The sequence below is a fragment of the Euprymna scolopes genome, chromosome 19 (assembly GCF_053919585.1).
Source record: "Euprymna scolopes isolate OS-2025 chromosome 19, ASM5391958v1, whole genome shotgun sequence".
Taxonomy (NCBI): Eukaryota; Metazoa; Mollusca; class Cephalopoda; order Sepiida; family Sepiolidae; genus Euprymna; species Euprymna scolopes.
Genome location: NC_136500.1, coordinates 95,971,739 through 95,995,944, shown reverse-complemented (window position 1 = coordinate 95,995,944; position 24,206 = coordinate 95,971,739). Strand labels below are relative to the sequence as shown.

The 24,206-nt window shown below is 28.3% G+C and overlaps 1 protein-coding gene across 5 annotated transcripts in view; it reads right to left on the bottom strand.

Annotated features, from left to right (window-relative positions):
• The window catches only part of LOC145239850 (uncharacterized), a 242,332-nt gene that overhangs the window by 107,849 nt on the left and 110,277 nt on the right, over positions 1-24,206 (bottom strand). For 3 of the 5 annotated variants that reach the window (XM_080103403.1, XM_080103402.1, XM_080103404.1), the window contains 8 exons: positions 22,421-22,516; positions 21,136-21,255; positions 15,903-15,995; positions 8,512-8,604; positions 4,995-5,099; positions 4,106-4,180; positions 1,934-2,065; positions 1,321-1,383 (listed from right to left, as the gene is read on the bottom strand). In XM_080103403.1, coding sequence (XP_079959529.1) covers positions 1,321-1,383; positions 1,934-2,065; positions 4,106-4,180; positions 4,995-5,099; positions 8,512-8,604; positions 15,903-15,995; positions 21,136-21,255; positions 22,421-22,516 — 777 coding nt within the window. The remainder of the gene's footprint in view (positions 1-1,320; positions 1,384-1,933; positions 2,066-4,105; positions 4,181-4,994; positions 5,100-8,511; positions 8,605-15,902; positions 15,996-21,135; positions 21,256-22,420; positions 22,517-24,206) is intronic. The other 2 variants (XM_080103405.1, XM_080103406.1) reach the window with 1 other exon arrangement.

Sequence of the window (24,206 nt, the reverse complement as noted above, 5' to 3'; positions counted from 1 at the left end):
ATAAAAAGATTTCACCAATCCACATCCTTACATAACAAAATAAAAATGAAATCTGGAAAATAACGACACTCGACAAAGAACATGAAATAAACAACATTTATTTACATGTTAGGACTATTGGTTGAAATTGTTCCAGCATAAGTGTTTTGTGTCGAATGTTCGTAAGGAAGGATTAATGAAGTGAGGATTTTGCGAGAATAGCACAAGGTTTGAAATTACCGATTTTCTCATGATCAGAGTACTGCTCGTGGGCTATTTTTGAGAACAGGCGTAAATCAAATAAGCGAATACATAGGTGTGTGTGTGTGTGTGTATTCCTATCATAACAGGAGTTTCAAATAAGAATATTCAAAAGGAGATTTAAGTTCTCGTTATATGTGGTAACTTTCCTTGAGGATATTAAAGTTCATGCCTCTCACACCTAATATCAGGACAGGGTTTGTAACGTCTCCCACAGACAGAGTTATCCTAAATATGTGCTACTTTTGAGAAATCAAAGAGAAAAACTGGTTTGATTTTGACGGGCAAATCATTATATACAGGCCTTCTTGAATGTTCCAGCCGGTTTACTCTATTTCTACGCAAATAAGCATCACATAGTTTCTTTTGTTTTATGTGTGCGATGGCCGCATCACGGCATCATAATTTAGTTCCTATGCGTTCTTCACATGTGTAGACATTGAAATGGTGATCGCTGTGAAAAGTTCTTACCAGGGATTTATTCTGGCTGGGAGTTGTGGTTATGGTTCCATTTTTAATTTGGGGCAAAAGAAAAAAAATCATATTTTGAATTAGTCAATTATTTTTGTTTATAAGAAAAAAAAAAAAAAAAAGTGACAAATTTGTTCTTGTAACTATAACTGTCAGTTTGTTTTACATATCGGCCATTGGAACCAATAGTCCATATCTCCAATACATAAGAAAGAACAGATCAGATATAGTATACAACTGTCTTCTGATATTAAAGTGTTTCTAAAATTCTATTAGGTGTGCATAAAAGTATGTAACTAGTATTATTTAGTATTAAAAGATTATATTTTTAAGGATGATTAAAATTCTGCCGATTAAAAACAAAAAAAAAAACAATAACTTTTGTTATAAATGAAATCCAAATCTATTTTCTTCATTTGTGCTATTTTTACAATTGAGGGAAACTCCATTTCTTAAAAAGCAATCCTAGTGGTTTTTTAGGCCATAGTTTTAATGAATGTGATGCAATAACATAACAGAACTTAATTTATAGTTCAGCTAAAAAAAAAAAAATTAAAAAATAAAAAGACAATTTCAGAAGTGAGACAAAATCCTTGAAAATAAACTCACTTTCAGGGTTTCTTCTTTAGCTTTTAACTTTTCTTCAAGATTTCCAATAAGTTCATCTTTGTGCTACAGAAATTAAAAAGAAAATAATTATGCTCATCCATATTCAAATATAAAAAGAAATAATTAAAAGTGATCAAAAAAAAAAAAGAAAATGGTTATGCTAATTTTCCTGTTATTTTACTAGTTATTTTTTTCTTTGGCTTTATTTAGGTATGTTATTGTTCATCCAAAGTTATTAGCAACAATGTAAATACAAAAAAAAAACTTTCTTCCTCCATGTGTCGAGCATCAAACAGAATTTCCACAAACAATTTCTTTCAAAATACTTCCCCTCTGAGGAAGCCATTAGTATGGCAGACCACAATAGAGTTGTCCACAAATACTTGACAAACATTCTCATACATGTTCAAATGTTGTCCATTTCATTAATCGTTTCCAATCAGTTCTCATTCTATCTGCCATTAATCAACTGAGAATCCACTCATTTCATTAACCCATATCCTTTGGTGGCTTTTGACCTTGATAAATAGTGATTTAATTAAAAAAAAAAAAAAAAAAATGAGTATTGTAGTGGAGGGAGGAAATAAAGAACTACTCATTCTTTCAAAATTACCTCTTGCTTGTTATGACGCATCATTTGTAGATACTCATGCAACTGTTCATCTTTCTCTTTCAGATTATCTGTCAGTTGTTGAAGTAACAAGTCTTTGCCATGCAATTGCTGTTGCAAATCCTGAATTCGGAACTGTAAAAGACAAAAAAACGTTTTCTTTCACACATATCAAAACTATCAGTTTTACAGCATATCAACCCCTTTTATGGTTATTTAATGCTGAAACAACTGTATACAATTAGTTGAATGCATAACTATTTACACACAATGAGGGGGGAGTATTTGAAGTTCATACTTTTTTATGGTAGTGTAAAATTGAATAGAATAGATTTGATAAAATTTGAATATCAATTTCATATACTGCAACAGTATCCATATTCTGTCAATTGCATAAACGTAAAAAAATTAAAAAAATTGTAATTTAAATATTAATCAGTCATTTCTAATTTGGGTACTCTTGCAGAATTTGATCTGGATCCTCAGGATTTTCTATCAATTATGATTCGGGCTCGACTGGCAATCATCAGATTAAGCCGAGTGTTGTTCAAATGTTAAAATGCTAAAGTGACATTTTTTTTGTTTTGTTTTTTTATAAAAAATAGACGTTTTTTATTATTTTTTTGGTGATGAGGCAGTATTTTTTCCTGTTTATTTATTTATTTTTTTTACATTTGTTGACAAAAATAACTTGCTAATTTTCTTGAAAAAACTTTTCTGTACTTTCACCTAACAATTTACGGTTTTCGTAAAAATCATCTTTTCTTATAAAAAAAAAAAAAAGCAACTTCTGTTGACAAAAAAAAAAAAAAACGTTTACTGCCAATTTCCTTTATAAACAAAAATTTAAGTTTTTTTGAAAAAAAGGAAAAAAATGTACTTTCACTTGACAATTTATGGTTTTGAAAAAAAAACAAAAAAAACTTGTTGATAAAAAAATTGGGTAAATTTTTACAATAAGTCCAACTGACTGTTCACATTTAAAAGACAAGGTTGGGAGTGTCTATTCTAAAAGCCGTTCTTAACATGAGGAGGTTGGGAGTGTTTATCCTTAAAGCCATTCTTAACATGGGGAGGCTGAGGGATTTATTCCAAAAGCTATTCTTAACAAAATTATTCAAGGCAGTGAAAAAGTCAATTGTTTGTTTTACATGTATGCGTATTACTAATTCCTCGGTTGTGAAAAAAAATGGCTGTCAGGAATTACAATAGCTTTTACGTTGGATTTATATCTCAAACTACTTATCCCTGCAAAATTTAAATGAGATTTTCTTATTCAACATAGTCAAAAACTTATAAAAGTCACCATTTTAAAGAAAATTGTGGAGGTGAACCTAATGTAAAAAAAACACCAAAAAAAAAAAAATAAATAAAATAAAATAAAATAAAAGTAAATAAACAATACAAAATGCAACTTTCTTTGAAAAAAATAAATAAATAAATAAAAAAGAAATTATATATATATATATATATATATATATATATATATATATATATATATTACAGTAAACTTACAACCGGTTTATATTTTTTTTATCTAATATATTTCTATTTTTTTTTTTTCCGGTTTGTTTTGAAATTTATCTGAATCTGTTACTTTGCTTAACTTAATCCAATGACTGTCGGTCATAATTGATGGAAAATCTTGAGGATCTGAGTCAAATTCTGCAAGGGTACCCTAATTTGATTGCATTCAGACAGTCAGCAAGAGATGACATTATAATGCCAATTTCTAACACACTTGGTGATACCTCGAGATATTCTCCATAGTAGAGCCAATAACATATTCCTCTCCAATATAATTCTTTTGAAAATTGACAAATAAAAAAGATATGACTTATTGAAGCACATTAGGTATGTAATATTGCCGATGTCCATGAAAATACAGCATACGCTCATAATGCCATATATAAACACTCAATGACTTACAAACATCATGCCAATCCTTACAAACACAATATTTTTAACTCGTTTTTTTTTCCAATGTTCTTACTATGTTCACATACATCAAATTTCTATTTACAAAACAAGAATCAAGCTATTTTGGTGAAAGATATGAAAACCACATAAGAGACATGAGAAAGCAGAAAATGTCGATTCTATTGTTATTGATGGATAATTTACATCATTATGAGAAAGACAATTCTGTAGAGAAAATGTCACAGCATTATTTACCTGATATTGATCGGTTTGATGAGCCAGTTTCTCTTTTGCCTGCTTCTTTTCTCGTTGCAACTGATCCTGGAGTTGCTGTAAATAAATAAAAAAAAAATGTTACAAAATATATTAAAAACATCTCAATATTCATATCAATTATCATCTAGTCTGATAATCAAAAAGAATTTAAGTAAAATTGGTTTTTCATTAATGACATCTACAAACTAATTATTCAATATATCTTTCATGTTCCATTTCATAAATATATCATTAATAGTAACGCGTTTATTTATCAAGATAAAATAGAAGATATGTGTGAGATTAACTTAAATTCAGTTATTGCAATCTCTTTAAAAATATTAATTTAAAAATATTAATATATTTAATATTAATAAAATGTTTCTTGACCTCAGAGTTATGAAGTCTGAGAAAATTTATTGGTTAAAATCTGTGAAAATGAGTTAACACAAGTTAAAAAAAAAACAAAAAAAACTGATGGATGATGAAAAACATCAAAATCCAAAATATTTTTCAAATATTTGTTAAACGATAGTTCTATATTTTTATTAAAACAAATAAAAACACTTAATGATAAAAGTTTTGATATTTTCTGTTTTTTGACATTTTTTATCAATATTATTTTCCCCCAAAAATTTTCATTGTCTCCCTTCACCCTCAAAGAAAGTAGTTGAATTTAGAGAGCCATGAGAAATATTATTTTCTTTAAAAATTAAAAAATAATATACAGTATGCATACATTTTTACTAGTGCAAAAAGTTTCATATCTACTGATTTTTCAGTCTTGTTTGAACTATATAAGAAATCTGACAATTGAAATTATTGAAATCTGTCTTTTTTAGAACTATAAAAGAAAAACTTGCAACTTGTGATCAAATAAAAGACTCACCTGTACAGCATCTTCACTTTGTTTTAAAGCATCCCTCGTTTTATTAAGCATATCTCTGAATGAACTTAGTTCCTGCTCTTTCTTTTCAATGGAGTCCACCAAGTTCTAAGAAGAGATACACATTTTAGTAAAATCATGACAATATGAAAGTGAAAGAAAGCATTTTAATTTTTCAAACTAAGTACATAAGAAGCTGACAAATAGAATTATAGAGAAAACATATTTCAATTTGAAATTAGGAGACATTTTTCCTATATTTATACCAAACTTTATTTGCAGATCAGGTAACGAAAGATTTGCAAATGGACCCATCAAGAAGATTTCAAATTTTAACAGTTTCAAAGTTTTTAATACAAATGGTAAAATTAAAAACAAAAAAATAAAATAACTATTTCCAACTGTATATCTCTGCAATGACTACATAAAATATGTTATTTAAATTTGTACAAAATTATTTGAAGTAAAATACTCATGCATCTGTAAAACAGGAATAAGAAAGTAAATTGAATATGCAATAAGTTTATGCAACATGCTCAGTTCTGTCACCGCCTAAAATGGAGGGGAGAGGGGGGGGGCTTTTAAAATCAAGAAAATCTTTAAATGATCCTAACCATTGAAAGGCCTTGGATCTCCCACACTGAACTAACCAATTTAATCCAAGTGCGTATGTTTTGGAAGGGAGGTAAATAGCAAAATTATGCAACATGCTGGAGAGCAGTTGTTCATATACAAAAATGATCACATGTGAAGAAACACCCTTGTGTCATCAGTAACTGTCGTCAAGCAAAAGCTAATAGGCAGTAGAAATTATATGGAGAGAGAAAGAAATCATCAATTGATAAGAAAAAGTGAAGAAAAAAATGAATTGGGATTCACTATAAAGAAGGAAGTGAACACGTTTAAGGAGGAAGATTAAGTGAAATAAAAACATCATTTCATAGTCTGCGATTATCCAGATACAGACTGAATCATATTTAACAATTTTTTTTATGAGTAGACTATTACTGATTCTAACATTAAATTCAAAATAAACAAAATTAACTGTAAAGAAGAAAAAAAAACTTCATTCAAATACAGAATAAATGTGATGATTATAAAATGTTGAACCATAGAAGCGTTCACCTGTGTTAGATTCAACAATTCTAAATGTTAACTCATTTAGCATTAAATCTGTTATTTACCTACCTAACACCATTCTCTTTAATACCTGTTTCTTTGAGCCAGTTTTGCACAATAAAATCAGGACACATAAATTAAATACCTACATCAACGAGTGAAGAAACAATCTGAAATCAATTTATTATATTTTGTTTTCTATGGCTGCCTGCAAGCATTTCAACTTTTTACATTTGGTTTAATATCTATATAAAATATGAATAATTAAAAATTTTTTTAATGATCCAGGATCAAAAGATGATCTGAATAAAGTTTAGCAGAAAACAGTTACATAAAATTACAGTTTATTTATCTTATCAAACTTTAATATCTAGATTTTCTCAATGGGAAAGGAAAAGATTCAATATAAATAATAGAAAACATTTATTGTTACATTTCTATTGTGAAAAAATATGCACATCATTTTTTAATTTAGAATTCAAACAAGTATTGTTATTTTTTTTTTATTGTGAAGTCATTTATTCTTTTAATACTAATATCAGAGGTTACATCCTATATTAGCAAATAGTGAAAATAACAACTCATCTACTATGAATAGTAACTGACAATTCTAAAAAATAAAAAAATAACTCAATATACATTTTATCTGATTGGAGTTGATTCAATGCAGGTCTTTTATAAAAGCTAGCATTGAAAAAAGTACTATGTTATTAGTTTTGACATGCTTTAGTTTAAAGCAGCTAATAGGCCTAATTATCATACAACTAGGGTCTTTTACTGAGATGGGCATAATTATTCCATCATAACGAAATAAGTAGTTTCTTCATATTTTGTGAATCTATAAAATATTAGCAAAAATTTTCTAAAATTTATGCTTTTTATAAAATATTTTCAAATTTTGTAAAATATTGAATTTGCTTTTTCATTGTATTATATAATTATGTTTTTAATTTATATATATATATATATATATATATATATATATAAAGTATAACTCATTTTTTGCAATCACACAAAAAAACCTTCCTGTTTTGTGATGAATCCTGATTTTTTTTTCTGCATTCAATTATTTATGGGAAAGGATATTATATTCATCCTTGTTTGTATACATTTGCTTTTATAGAAATAAGTCAATAATTGTTATAATTTTAAGGTTCTTCTTAATAGTTATAGTCACTAATGAACTAATTATTAACAAATTTCTGGTTAAAAATATTATTCAGTAGTAATTTAGCTTCCAATATGTTCAACCCCGATCATGGACATCAGATGCATGGCTACCAGGCTTATTATGTGTACAACTTTGGTTTTAATGATGATGGTTGAAGGAAAAACTAAATTATATACATATTTTATAACAAAAAATTAAACTTTTAATTTGATGTTCTTTGCAGCTTTTAATTGGTAAAATGTAACTTGGAGTAATGACCTTTCCCAAGGACATCCAGTTAGTCATGACAGATACTTATATAACATTTCTATATTACGTACTCACACATACCACTTAACATAATTGATGGATAACAAATTAACTGAACATCAGTAAATGCAATTAGTTTGCTGAATAAGAAATTCCCTTCTTTTGAATTCATATTATGTGTAAAGTGATGATTGCTGATTCTTATCTTTGGTTGTATAAAACTAAACTTACTGAAATACATGTCTGGTGATTAAAGCAATTTAACATTCAAGTTTATAGTATATATGAAAAAGAAAAAATTAACCATTCAAGAAAATCAAAATATTAAAAACATAAAACATTTTTATTAGCTTATATAACCAGTGTTTTGGTTCAGCTATGTTGAGTGGTAGAAGCCAATTTTATATGAATAAGTGAAATGTTATTTAAAAAGTTTTTTTTTTCAGTTGAAAAGTTTGCATTACCATAGTTTCACAATGTAAGAATTTGAAAATGAATACATGCAATTTTAAAAAGTAAATAAATTCTTCAAAAAACAATGTTCCCATTTATTTCCAAATTTGACTTGCACTTCTCAACATAAGGGTTTCATTGACAGAAGAGCTGATAAAAAAGTTTTAAAGTATTTCAGTATGCGGTTATTTTTTTAATAATAATTTACAAATATATAAATACATTTGCCAAAAATAGAAATACTTGAATGCACATGAAAAGATGAATATATGAAGAGTAAATGAAAATGATATGAAATGACTAAATGAAAATGAAAAGGATTAAAAAAAAAAGGGGGGGTTAGCAAGTGATTAAATTGATTCATTGTTAGGATTAGTAATATTGGAAAACAGAGCCAGCATAGATCAATTGAATCTACAATGTAAACCCAATCGGTTTGCTTTTGTTTTTAGTCAAAGAGTAAAGCAATACCAAGACCCATGGCAGCAGTAGTAATGCAACAGTAAAAGGTTGAACATGGCATGGTACCTGGTTGTTTTGCTCCTTCTCTCGAATATGTCTCTGCAACTTTTCTATAAGCTCGTCTTTGGATAACATGGCGCCATGCTGTTTTTCTATATCCTGATGGTAGGAAGACATGTTTACAAGGAATAGCCACAACAAAACAAGCAGCCAATATTTAAAAAAAAACAACAAAAAAAAACAATTGCAAACAACATCAAAGCATACAATACTGGAATTAACCAAAGAATAACAATCTTACACAAATTCCGTCACCTTTTTACATGAGCAAAAAAATATTAATAAATACAGCTATTAACAGGCAAGAATCAGTAATAGAGATAAAATACATTCAAAGTGTCCATAATTCTACAATCAGACATCACACATAACAGTCATAGACAGGAAGTCCAAGACTCTAGTTTAGCTCTCCTTTAAGTACGACATTCAGAGACTCATGATTTTAAACTAGAGTCAATGATTGTGTGACCCCCCCCCCCAAAGAAAAGAAACAATTTACATCTAATTCAATTAATTTAAGGAGAGTTTGCATTACTTACTAGAACACATCCTAGAGTGTCTTCTGTCTCTCTGTACAAGTGTTTGTCAAGACAACCTAGCATGAGAATACTTTAGCCTACAAGTAAACCCTGACTAAAATTTCTAAATTAAAGTATTTTAAGCCCAAATAAGAAGCCCTCTATAATACTGGCTAATACAAACAATGGTGTATCTTTTCAAAGTGATGTTGGCTCTAGTAACAACTCTAAGTTAGATACTCTGCCAGACTAGATGAATTCTTGTCTTGGAATCCATCCAGTTAAACCCAGAAATCACAAGAAAGATATGCTATAACAGTTTATTGGTCAATTAGGTCAGAAAATTAATGTTTTTCACCTCTTCAATGTTTGATAGGTAAAGAAGAACTTTAGTCGAATACTCGGATATCTATGTATGTCATATAGAGATTAAGTGTTAGCCTCAGAAAAGGGTCCCTTGATTTTGGAAGAAAAAGAAAAAAAATATATATTTGTATAATGTGGTTTATCATATATGCTCATCTTAATAGATAGGCATTTGCTTTTAAACACAGCAAATAAATTTTTAAAAATTAATTAACAAAACTGTACAACTCACTCTTTTAAAAATTTTAAAACTATCTGGAAGTTTTTAGGAGAAATGAAAACAAATGTTTTTATTTTTTTTCATTCTTTATTGGCAGCTAATGTTTCATCATTGAGAAATATCAAACCAAGTATTAGCTTGTTATTATATCTTTATTGAATTGTAAAATAATTTCAGCTCATATAAGTGAAATTAATACCTCTCAGCTTTGATAGGACATAATTTCAACAGTGCGAGTCACAATTTGAAGCACTTGTGACTGGGAATGATAATCACTTACAGAGGTTAAATATTTTAAACTAAACTCAAAGAATGTATAATGTTAACTTACTGAGATCAGAATTATTTTGTTTGCTAAGTAATGTAAGTTTGGACACTGGGGTGAGAAAAAGCAAGATAATTTTCTACAAAATGTATTAAAAAAAGTACATTTCTAAACACTATTTTAGGTAAATAAAAAGTTTGCATTACAAAAAAAATAAAATTAGTTGTATTAGATTGGTAGAAAAATTATGTTAGTGTTGGCAGGATCAAAATTTCACACTAAACCTTTAACTAAATGCTTACTTGTATTTGTTAGTGTTCAATGATTTTGATAATAAAAAATTATGTGAAGAACTAATTGTATTCAAACTTGATTGTTCACAACATCAACAGGAGTTGGAGTAAACAAATGTACACAGCAATTCTGGTTTAACCATTTTTTATGATAAAGATGACAACCTTGAAGATGTAAAAAGTTGTGGTTAATAGTCTTCAGCTAACACTAATGAACTGAAGGAAGTTAAAGCAGATAAATATACAAACACATGATATCAAAAGTAAGGACATCAGTTTACCTTAAATTTATACAATGACCTCTTAACCCTAGTAAAATTATACATATTTTTTTAATTCAGTGAACATCTGCCAAATATTCTATCTTCATGATGTTTTTACAATTTTATGAATCTATTTTTCATTCAATTTCATTTAAGCATTTAAAGTAAGCATTGTGTCAACTAGCAATAACATGCAAGATGAGAAAACATTGTATTTGCTCTGTCCTAAGAATATCCTTGTTAAAATTCAGAGTTTTTTCTGTTTAATAGAAATAAACTAAGTTTAATATTTAAAAAATGCCTTTAAAATGGACTATTTTTTTTTGTTTGAAACTTTACTTGTTTTAATGCCAACAAGAAAAGATATTTAGTTAATAAAATAAAGCACAAATTTCACCATGAGACTCAACAGATAAAGAAATAAAGAAAAAATAAGTTTCTTTTTTAAGTTTGATTTTTATTTTAATGAGATTTAATTCTTATTTTATTTTAATGTTAAAAAAAAAAGACAAAATACAACAATAAGTATACTGAAAAAGAAAAAAAAAAAAAAGAAAAAACACCAATAACAACATCAAATTAGGGGAGGGATAAATCCAGGTGCAAATAGGCATCATTAATAATCTAGGAATAATATATTTTTTACTAAGGCAAGTTGCAATGAAAATTCATGTTTTCATTTGGTTTAGGCAAAACGAATCAACCATAATACTTGACATATACCTTTAATATTTAATTAAATTAAGAGATTCTCTTAATTGATACTTTGTTTTCAAAATCACAAATTCGAAATTAATCTTCAAACTTGATTAAATAATAACTTTAGGCTTAAATTAAAGTTCAAAGACAAAAGTCAAGCATTATGGTTGATTAGTGCTTCTAAACCAAAGAAAATTAAGAATTCTTGCATGTGCTCATCATATCAAGAATTCCAATTTGCTGCTAAGAAAAAGTATTTAAAAAATGCTTCAAATGTTTCATTAACAAAGTTAATATTTGCTAATATTTCTGATATATTGTTATTTACAGGTTTCAGGTGGTTGTCCTCATCTTGAATTTTTTTTGTTCAAATTCCAGTTGTTGCAATCTTCAAACTCCTTCATGTGTCTTTCATTTGTCATGGTCATTAAGCTTCCCAATCAATTACTGACAATGATAAAAGGCACCTGATAATATTTAGTTTGCCTGTTTAATGTAAATCAGAGTACTTATTACTGGTGTTTGTCCTCTAGAAAAATTAAATATGGCAGCTAAAACAAATATTCTCCATTTCGTAAGCAACATCAAAATCCTTAATAGATTTAATGTTCTCAAATTGAACCTGAGCAAAGGAGTTTCTAATTTAATTTTTTTTATAGTTCCCCTTATCACTGCAGTTATAAAATCACACTATTAAGAAAAATGAATGTGAATGGAAATCAATTCCCGTAAAATACTGTTGCAATGATTTTTCAAACAATCAGCTATCAGACATTTTCTGTCCATAAAGCCAATATGAGATACTTTACTTTCTATATAGAATTAATTATTAAAACTTAATCTTCAATTTGACTTTGGATGATGTCCACCAGAAATTATGACCAATTAAAATATAAAATTTTGATTTATTATTGGGGGGTTTACTATTTCTTATAACTTTTTATATGCTATCGAGATCATATGTGACACTTACGAAATGATGTAAAAATATTTTATTTCAGCAACTTTTATCTTACAAAATTCGCGCTGTGAATTCGTTTTCTCTCTACTGCTCCTGCTGCTGCTATGGCATGGGATTTGACCTAGAAAACCAACTGGGTTTATAAACACTTATTTTCAACTCATCTAAAGTGACTGCTTTCACAATGTCGTGTTATGTCATCAGACTATTAACTTCAAGGCTTTGGGTTCGAGCCTACCTTCATCCTAAAACTTTTTTTTTTTTTTTTTGTTTTTTGAATATTTAAACAGGGTTATTACTTCGCTTATTCTTGTTTTGATTTACCCACTCCTCCAACACACACACACACACACACACACACACACACACACACACACACACACACACACACACACACCTCTGAACACCCGGGCAACGCCAGGTACCCCCACTAGTCTATAATATAAATCTCACCTGTCTGCTTAAATGTATGTATGTATATATGTCTGCCTAAAATTTTCGACAGAGGAAAAGGATTTTCACAAGATTGGTATCGTTTTTAAGCTCGACCATTCAGACGACAAATATCGAAAAATTGGCTAAAAACATTAATTCCTTCACTCTCAACTGGGTACTTTTCAGCAGGGGAGGGGTCGCTTTTTTCGCTGATATTTCGATTGACTAGCCTTAATTCAAACATTCGTCACTTCCGGTTTGGTGATGAGCGCAACAGCAAAGACATCACATTCTTTTCCTCCTTTGCGGTATGGGTTTGAGCCTGCCTGCCTACTAACACTTTTTTTTTTTTTGCTCAACACACCTCCAAACACCCGGGCAACGCTGGGCACCCAGGCTAGTTATATATATATATATATATATATATATATATATGTGTGTGTGTGATCCAATGACATCATTTTTACATGGAAGAACATTTTCTTTAATGTTTTTTTTATTAAAAAACAAAAAAAAAACAAAAATACTACACAATGCTAGTTCACATCTTACCCCCTGAAATTTGTATTTTTCGAATCATTTGTCAATTTTACTTTAAATAGAAGAATGTATCTGCTATCAAATTATAACTACTTTCATGGGGTTCGGATCAAAAGTTTTTTTTATATTTTGTTCAGATAATGAGAATAAATTCTTTTTAATTAATATTTTATTAATTCAATAAAATATTTTACCTCATTTTCCGCTATAAAACTATACAAACACTTTTTTTTTTAAGAGAAAACCCTTTGTGACAAAATGACTTTTTGATACTTTTGCTATGATTTTTAACATAACAATGGCAAATTGACTTTTTTTAAGCTGGGTGGGAGGGGATAGAGACACTATAAAACAGCTGTGATTGTAAGTGATTCATTGCATAGAATTAGTTTAACAAAAATTGCTTTAAGTTGGGAGAAATGGCACCTGAAGAAAGCCGGATAAATCAACAGATGAAACATGAACACAGCAAACAAGATCAGGATACTTAACCAAAACATGAAATATCCTCGTTAGGATTGGATAATAGTTTCCAATATTTCAGCAAGAGATAAGTTGAGATTCAAAAATAACAGCAGAAAATTAAGATTAATAGCAAAATGTTTGGAAAAGTGAATAAGAGACAATTATTTTCAAGCAAAATATTATAGAAAACTGGAATATTTTAAGTTTTGTTATTTACATTTTTTTTTTTTTTTTTAATTACCAGGTATTAATTTAACGAATCCAAATCATCTTAAAGACAACCTTGTTAAATGATGCCCAGTAGTGCAGGATTAGAACCTCAATAGATCACCATGCAGTCACAAAATAAATGCAACATTAATGAAGGAGAAAAAAATGAGATGAAAATGTTTTATGATGAAAGTGAAAGCATGAAAAAAATGAACATGAAAATTAATCAATTGTATAGAATTGCTTCACACATGATAAGCAAAGAAATAAGAGTCAAACGTAACGGCTAATCAAAACATTTTATTGATATGTATTTTTCCAATCTCATTTTCTACAACATATATACATTGACTTCCTGGTTACGTGTGACTCACCGTGTTGTATTTTGATAAAAGAGGTATTGAATGTAGTTAAACTTCATTTGCTATCATCTGAGAGATACAAAAATATATTGAGCCACTGAAAATAACAGCAGGCGTTTATTTCTTTTAGAGGATTCAGATTTTTGAACAGTGGTTCACTGCTACAGTTTGATTATGAAAATATCAGATCTGCCTTTTATAGTTATGATTTGATCAAATAACCTAGATTATTTCATCTTCTATATATATAAAAGGCAAAATGTGTGTGACCATTTCGGGTAGGTCTCGCAAAGGCTTTTCTTGCACACGGTCAACGATCGTATTTATATAGGCCGTAGATAATAATATCTAGGATTTGAGAACGCATGTAGCGTATGGATTTATTTACGTCGATTTTTACAAAATTATTGCTGTTTTGGCTTCTTTTTTGGATTGGGCTTTTTCATATAAAAAAAAAAAACTAATTCAAACGGAGGTGTTCTCGGCATCGCGCCGGGAAACGCCCAGAAGCAATCAGCTTTGATCAATGTTGTATATGAGACAATTGCTATTCAATTTGGACAATTGGGAGCTGGTTTCCCCCTCCCCAAACATCTGTTGGGAAAAAAAAAAAAGTCAAATTTGGGTAAACAAACCCAAAAGCTGCCTCGCAGCAAAAGTTAAGTGCATGATTCTATTTGACATTCTTAATTAGGTCAAACGGAAGTTGCAGAGTTAACTTCTATTGCGGACACCTGTTTTTAATAAATAAATAAATTCAAACGTGTCTCCGTTGTATGTCGCGGTGGCTGAATGGTTAGCGCCGCACTTTTTTTTTTTCCCACTTTAATTTCCAACTTTGCCTCAAGGGTTCGGGTTCGATCCTCATACTCACCTAACCAAAACTTTTTTTTTTTATTTTAGTTTAGTTTGATTTACCCAAAACCACACACACCTCAAAACACCTGGGCATCGCCGGGTACCCCTGCTAGTCTCTCTTAAAAGCTCATCTAGTCTAATATTAAACCAGCAGTGATTGGGGAAGAGGCTTGGCAGAGCGCATAAAATATACAATTTTAATATGTGACAGTAAGACAAACATCAGTAAATGCATTAGCCAAGTAAAAGAAACAGTAAAAAAAAAAGGAATGAATTAATTTTTTTTTAAATTAAAAAAAAAAAAAAATTCACACACATCACTGCTGCTGTAGTATTAGACGGGACTAGTATTTAGAATTGTAGAAAGAACAAAATTATAGGACTTTCTTTAACTAAAAGGTAGATTGAAAGCCTAACATCTGTTAATTTTTTTCTGGATGGAAATTTAAACATTGTTTAAAATCATTTGTTTATCTTTGAAAAGATTGAAGTACGTTAAAAAACGGAGTGGACATGGAGCATTTATTTAATAAATTTTCAAATAAATCTAGTTTAAAAAGAAATTTTAAGACAGAAAATACTTAAAAGATGAAACGTTTTAAATCACTCAGTTTATTCATTTGCATAGTTTTTCTTCAGACTTGTTCTCTTCACCAAAATTCATATTTATGTGCGCATTGGCAGAAATGTAGCATAATCCTCAATGTCAATTGCAAAATTACTTTATTACTTTGATATTACCTTCTATATTATATTATATTAAAAATAGATTTCAATTTTAGTTTAAATTTTTTAGAGCTCTAAACTATAAGACCTCTATTAGAGAGAGTAAAAGCATCGCCAGCAATATTCTTTTCTGGAATAAATTAAAACACAATGTTGCCAACAGAGTGTTTAGAAAAAATAAATTTTGGAACATGAATTGAATAAAAATGAACTAACCTTATGCTTCTGTAAGCTTACTTCATAAAGTTCTTGTCTAGTCTTGTTGAGATCATCTTTATCCTTGAGAATTTGTTTCTGTAATTCTTGTACCTATTATGGGAGTTAATATTAAATAATCATTAGCAAAAAAACAAACAAAACAAAAAAAAAAAACAATATAACATTTTCTTAACATTGGGCTTTGAAGGATTTCCAAGACATTTACTAAACTACAATACTAAAACAGAACAAAAACAAAACTTATCAAATGATAGTGTTTTTACGTGCAGAATATATTTCTATTAGAAGTTTTATATTATTATTGTACAACCTGTGATTTGTTGAATCAGTATTTGTTATATTATTAAAAATATATAATTTCAAAAATTCTATATTGGTTAATAAAGCAGGGACTAGTAGTTATGGTTGTTGCTACTGCTTTAAAACAAACATACAAACCAAAAGCTTTTGGCAACTATCAGGCCTTTTTTATAATGCTGTCCCTTGTCAACTAGTATATAAGCATTTAGAAAAAACTGGAACAGTGAGAAAAGATGAACAAAATAAAATTGAAAACAATATTTGTGATATTTTTCTTAAAAAACTTTTCTATCAATTTTTCAAACTTTTTTTTTTTTTTTTTAGAGAAAACAAATATGCAAAGATGGCTGTCCCTTGAAGGATACCAAATTCATAGAAAAATATAGATTTAGAATAAGGTACTTGTACAGTTTAATCAAGACATTAAAACATGAAAATATTGAAAAAAAAAGTTATATTGTACATGTTTTGGACTGAAGTTCCCCGAAAAAAAAAAAAAAAAAAGATTTACTTAATTTGATAAAGCAATTTTTTTTTTTGTTTTTGTTTTTTTTACAGTGGAAAAAGACTTGTGACAGCGCACTGAAAGTAGCCAGGTTTGGATTTTTAGAACACGCCACGGTGAGATAACTCCGTCTAAAGCACCGACACGCCTCTCCCCATGATAAATTATAGATTTTCTTCCTAAAAATTGAAACATGGCTACCTTTTGATTGGTATCATAACAAATTGCTTTTTCACTGTAAAAAAAAACACCTTTACTTGATCAAATTAAGTGAAATTTTTTTCTGGAGAACTTCATTCCATAACAGATATGTACAATGTAATTTTTCATTTGTTAATGTCTTGATTAAACTGTACAAGTACCTAGAATAATGTAAAAATACTTTAATATTTATCATTATATTATATAAATATTTATTAATTCATTTTCTTTTAAAATTCGAAATGAGTGAAATATTGTTTTTATCTATATTAATGAAACTATCGGCAATATAGGAAAACAATAAGGCCATTTCTATGTAAACCTGTCACACTCATTATTTCCAACAAATACTGCATGTTTTCACACAAGAATGCGCACATTTTGTTGCCATTTAATGTTACAATTTATCCTCCCTGGCTCATTATCTTAAATACGTAATCTCACATAGGTAATAGCAAATATTTTTTCCCTTTTTAATCCTAGTCATCCCACAGATCCCAAAATCACCAGCAATTTTTTTTATAATAATACATGATCCACATGTCACAGAAAAAATTATCCGTCTTCTTACATTCAATCATTTACTGCATACTAATGTTAGACAAAAAAAAAACTTGAAATAACAAATGATCCTCTTTCATTTTTAGTTAAAGAGAATGACGGAATAACCACGAATCAGCAGTTCTCCTTACACAGTAACATTAGAACCAGTCGCAATCCTGATTAACAGTTTGTATTTTCAAAAACAGAAAAAATTCTCAGCGTCGCTTCCAAATACACTTAACTAAACTTAAACTACTTACATTTCGTTTCATATCTTTAATTTTTACTTCATTTTTTTCTTTAATATAAAACTACAATTTACATTATTCATTTAAATCACTCATCAAAAAAACAAATACAGTTATTTGAGCAACATATTCACAAAACGCACAATTCCCTAATTTCATTGTGTCATTTATAGCTGATAGCTCAGAACGGCAGAAATCTACATTTTTTTTGTAAATTTGATTTAGTACTATGATCATTACAACACAATTTTGTACCAATTCTTGGCATTTGTAAATAAACAAACACTACATTGCCTGCTGCTGCGATTGTGACTAATACTATTAGTAGTATTGTTATTTTTATTATTACTACTACTACTTTTATTTATCGTTATTTTATTCTTATTATTAATGCTACTACTAATAATATAACAGTTTTCTTTATTGTAGACATGCTCAGGCCACATATTTTCTATTAAAACCAAACAAAGTCTTCCAATGTTTGCTGTGAGTCTCAAATTAAAATAAATAAAAAAATAATAAAATATATATTCAATACTGAATATTTCCAAAATAGTTTTTTTTTTTTTTTTTTTTTAATTTCAATAAATCTTAATAGTAAATAGTTTTGGGGAATATTTTGTATTGGATAAGTTTTTTTTTTTTATGATGTTTGATTTTAGTCTGACAGACCCGCAGCAAGTGTCAGGGGACTTTACTTGAATTTAAACAGATTTTCTCCTTGCACTTTCCAGCATTCATATCTATGAAAGATCTGCATGGCAGAAACCTACTTTTTTTTCTCTTTATATTTATTATTATTGCTATCTGTATTACTACTACTACTACTACTACTATTGTTTATGCTACTATTAATAATATAACAGTTCTATTTACTTTATACGTACTCTGGAGGAAAACGGCCATGGATTTTTATGACTATTGGTACTTTCACCTTACACATCACAAAATATCGTACAACGTAATTGATTTTTTTTATCATTTATAACAGATTATAAAAATGACTTCTTTACGAAGACATTGAAATGCATGATGATGGATTTCATGTTTTGATTGTATTTTAATTTACCACTTTTTTATTAATATTATAATTGGAAAAGACAACCATATTCTTTGAATGAACACTTAGAAAACTATATTTTATTTGATTTAAAACTACAGTACATCATTATGTTGTGGTTACTTTTAATCTGCAAACATACAAGTATTCTTTTTATAAATCTACCAAAAATCATATTTTCACAACATTTTCGGTACTTATTGAATTTTGAACTAATCTATAAATATAAAAGCGAAAATGTGTGTATGTTCACTTTTTGTGTATCTCTGTAAAAGGCTTTTTTCAGAAAAGCGGTCGGTCGGCTTACAACTTCTTAAAACTTTATATCACATATAAATCATAATATCTATGAGTTAACAATAGGGGTCGCCTGTCTATTTAATTTGCTCGACTTCGGGAAGATAAATATTCAACATTTTTCGCTCGCCGCATGTGGATTAGGCTTTTTCGTATAATAAAAATGACACCAATTCTGGCGGTATTTTTTTCCGGTCGCGATCGCCGGAAATGTCCGAAAGCAATCAGCTTTGATCAATGTGGAAATTTTCCTTATATCAGACAATTGCTATTCAATTTGGACAATTCCTTTGTTATGGGGAGCTGCCCCCCCCCCCCAATATCTTGGAAAATAAAAATAAAAAAAAGTGTTCCTGCAGTAACTAAAATACTGTCCCGCAGTCAAAGTTGACCTCATTGAGTCATTAAAATGTGCACCTGCCAATTCTAAATACTTAAATAAATTCAAGCGCATTTCCGTTAGTATTTCGCGGTGGCCCAATGGTTAACGTCGCATGTTTTTTTTCACACTTTAATTTCCAACTTTGCCTCAAGGGTTCGGGTTCGATCCTCATACTTTCCTACCAAAACTTTTTTTTATTAAATTATGACATCAACATGGTGAGCAGTGGAGGTTCCTACTAACCATTTCATAAAAATGACTACACACATTCATTCAAAAATATTTGATATTTAATTTTTTATTTATCATTTTCCTATATTACCCCAGGCAATACTGGGAAATGGTTTCTGTTAGTTCATTATATTTAGTTAAATAAGTGAAAAATGTTAGTTATTATTCTTTTAATATTATTCATATCGATTTGCATTTATTTTTTAAATTTTTATTTAATTAAAAAAAAAGATAAGTTTTGGAAAAATATCACAAATATTATCAATTATTTGTTTTTCTTTATCTTCATTTACATATTCTGTTATTCTGTATTGCTTACATCCTTAGTAAATACCTATATACTTATTTACAAGCAATGCTTCAATCAAACTATCTTATATACATATATTAGTATATTACAGAAAGTTGTTTTCATAATTGAATCTCACATTAGGTACTGAAAACAGTAGAATGCCATTTTTTTTGTTAATATTCATACAAAATACAATCTGTCTACATCCATAGACATACACAAAAGAAAATGTGACATTTAGTATGTTATGTCTGTTTTATAGAAATAATAAATTAAAAAAATAGAATCTTATAAAAATATGGATAAATATCCAACCAAATAATTGAAAAGGAAAATGAAAAGTAGCCATAGTCTGGTTCTCATACAGAGTTGACATGCGACAAACAAAAAAATATATTTTGTTTGTAAAATCTTCAATTTCAGTGTAAAAATTTTATTTTAGTAATTTTTTTTTTCAGAAAAAAAAAAAACAATTAAATTTATCCAGAATTCATTTTAAGGTTACGTCCTTTTAATAGTATTTTCAACAAAGAAATGTTATTTTATCAATTTTACAGAATATGAATGTTATTTTCATATTTGCACAACATAACAGTACATGCTGAATACATCTATATAACTAATAGCTTATTTTATCAAAGGATAACCCTTATACATTTGAAATTGAACAGTAAGGACAATTTTTCAAATCCAATGTCCATCATGCACATGTGTACTTTAAACGGTTTGTGTGGTTTGTCAACATTGATATTATTTTCATTTTATTTTACTTCATTTACATATAATACCAGATGACATTTTAATAATTTATCCTGAATCGACTCAGAATGAACAAAACATTGATTACAAAAACAAGACCTCACTCTTAAAAAGCAAATTCATTTTCCTTTGTAATTATATATATATATATATATCTGAGAGAACAAGAATGTTACAATGCTTGGTAACATTAAAGAACTTTCTACAAAGTATCTGAAAACATATTGCTTTGTTACAGAATTGAAAAATTTCAGAGACCAAACTTTATTATACAATTCATTTTTTCCAAAATCATCAAATAATGATAGCATTTTATATAATTTGCATTAGAATTAAATGCCTGACTCCATATTTGATCAAAAGTGTGAAACAAATTTGATCATCCTTAAATGCTAAATATGCCAGGACTCACCTCATTCATTTTATCATGCAGGTTCTGTGTAAGACCTTTAATTAACTTGTTCTTTTTGAGGCCGTTTATTTTCTCAGTCTCTAGATCACTTTCAACTTTCTTGAGATTTTCTTCCAAAGCCTGCAACAAAATTGATTCAAACATGTATGTATAAGCTGGAAAAAAAGAAAAGCTGCTACAAAAGTATACACTTTCATCTTAGAGAGGATTCAATATTTAAATGATGCATACACATTTAGATTTCCCTTTTGTCATTGAACATGTCTCTTCTACATTATATATGGGGTGCATGTCTGTCATGGAGGCACAGATTGACTTTCTCTATGAAACTATCATTTATGTTGGTTTTGGCATGACATTGCTTGAGCTCATCTTTGGCTAAATCATTCAAAGTCTTTCTCAACATGCTTTTCCTTGCTTACCCTCAACTGTGTGTACATCTAATAATCTAACCAAAGCTTTGTTCAATATGTCCATACCATTGTAGGTGGTTGCAATGTTGTACAGACTCCAGTTGCGCACTTTTAATCTAAATAGCAGGGAGTCAGGGTACACACAAATCCAACAAATCATAGCTATGTCATTCCTCTGCATCCTCAGAAAGAACGAGCTAGTAGGAGTTTAGCAGTCACTCACATCTAACATGACACTATAGACTTTATGCTGTTATAAACATGACCCCAATTAATAAGTGAGATGGAATGATAGGTTAAAAAAAACAAAAAAACTTACAAAACTTGCCACATACAGTTTGTACATGCAGGATCAAGTTTAATTCACATCCTCCTACCAGAACAGATCATCTTACCAAGATAGCAAAAAAAAAAAGTCCACATATACCAACTTCTGCAGACCATCTACAGAGAACTGTCATGCCGATTCATACGAATTTACTAGTATTTTTCATAAGAACTGAATAACTTTTTTTGAATTCTGCTCTGAGAAAAGGTGTTGTTAACGTTTTTTTATTATTTATTTTTGTCTAACTGAAAATAAACATCTGGAAATAGTTGCAACAAGCTTGGATAACAGCTTAAAGCCTTCAAAATAATAGTTTATAAAGAAAAAATTAAGTTTAAAATCTAAAAGTTTAATATATATAAGAGAGATATATCTTCATCTAATTCATAAAGGAAATCACAACTATTAAAGAAGTATACCTTATATTAGAAGATTTCATTTAAAGCAATAAACAATATTCTAATGTAATATATCTACCACTGATACATATGAAACATAAGCAAATAGACAACATAATTAAAAGAGGAAGTAAAATTAATTTTACCAAAAGAGTATCATCTTTCTCTGTAACAGACGAGTTGAGCTGATCAATTTCAAATTTCATTTTATTTATATTTTCTTGTTGATCATCCATGATACCCTAAATATAAAATTAAACAAAATTAATATATTTATATAAAATTAACATTCTATAATGGTGAAATCATTTCTTTGCTTCATGGCATTCTAAATTATTGTAGCAAAATAAAATGTGTTCTTTTTTCATTAGCTATTAACATAGAAAACAATAATTTGGATCATATTTAGATCACATTTTAAAAAGATGACTGCAATATTATAGTTGTATCATTTGTATTATCTAGACTACTGTTCATATCTTGGATGTTATTCTCACAATATTTCAAATGATCTACCCTCAAGCCTTCTTCAGATGAGTTCTTGTCAAGCTTGAGAATCAGTTCAGAATCTTGAATTAAACTCTTTATTTAATCCATAGGGGTAGTGTGCTCATTGTTAGTCATGATCAAGTAAAAGTTTTAAGTAATTTTTATTATATTTTTAAGAATTCTGACGTCAAAACACCATGAGAACATCCGAGAGAACAGTACTCCGAATAAGCTAAAAATAATCCAATTTATGAATCCTCATTTCAAAAATTCTGAAACATGATATGTAGTTGTTTTTACAGTGGGTAATAAATAGTCTATTAAAAAAAATTCTTAAAAAGGTTTCAAATGTATAAAACTTCAATTTTGTTTTCCTTTTGTAGAAAAAAAGATTACATTACACAAAATAGATGTAAAATGCTCTGAGATCATAAAATATCAATGTAGAAATGAAAAGCACATGAGAAGCAAACCAAAGCATTAAACCATTAGAGAAATGAGAAATGGCATATACAAAGAACATGTTAGTATGGCGCACACACAAGGAAAGGGCCCGAAAACCAGCTTAGAATTAATAAAAAAAAAATTGACAATTCCAGGTTTGAAAAAAATTGAAAAGCTGTGCATGATTAGGAAAAGGTTTTATTTGTAAACAGATTTTTATTAATGCTTTTCTCTTTAAGAACAACTGTTTCTATTATTATTACAAAGCAAAATACAGAATTAACTGTAAATAAAAGCATAAAATATTTAATGGTGTGATTAATTGCATATCAATCCTTTGAATAAAACAAAAGCAATTATTAGTTCTTTAAACTAATAAATTGTAATTCATTTTACATCTAATTAAGAAATTTGGAAAACCAAAACTTCTCAGAGAATATAATCAAATGGGAATTCAGAGGGAGATGATTTAGAATATATTTAGAAAGGAATATTAGAAGGTATTTAAAAATAAATTCTGTAAAATGTGTATAAATTATGTGTGGCAAATTTATTCACATAAACCAAACTATAATTTTTAGCATGTATTGAAAATAAAACCTGATAAGAAAATGTTAAGCAGTTATTATATTTCTAAAATAATACTCTTATCAGATTAGTAAATTTTTTTCCTCTACGTTGTTAGCAAGTTTTATTTTCAATATATAGATATGACTTTCTAAAAAATATAATTTTAATTTCCACAATGTATTAAGTAAACCATAGCATTGTATTATCTTACAGTATATTTTTAATAATATTGCTGACAATTTATTTTTAAAAAAATCTAAGGATGAAAGCATTTTTAAAATAATAGTATGAACATTTTATATATGAATTATTTAAAAATAATTTTTAAAAGCTATATTGTTTTAAAGATTAAATAAATTAAGCTTTAAATAAGTAAAAGCAATCTGTTTATTTAATTTAAACATAATACAATTTTGTACACATAATTAA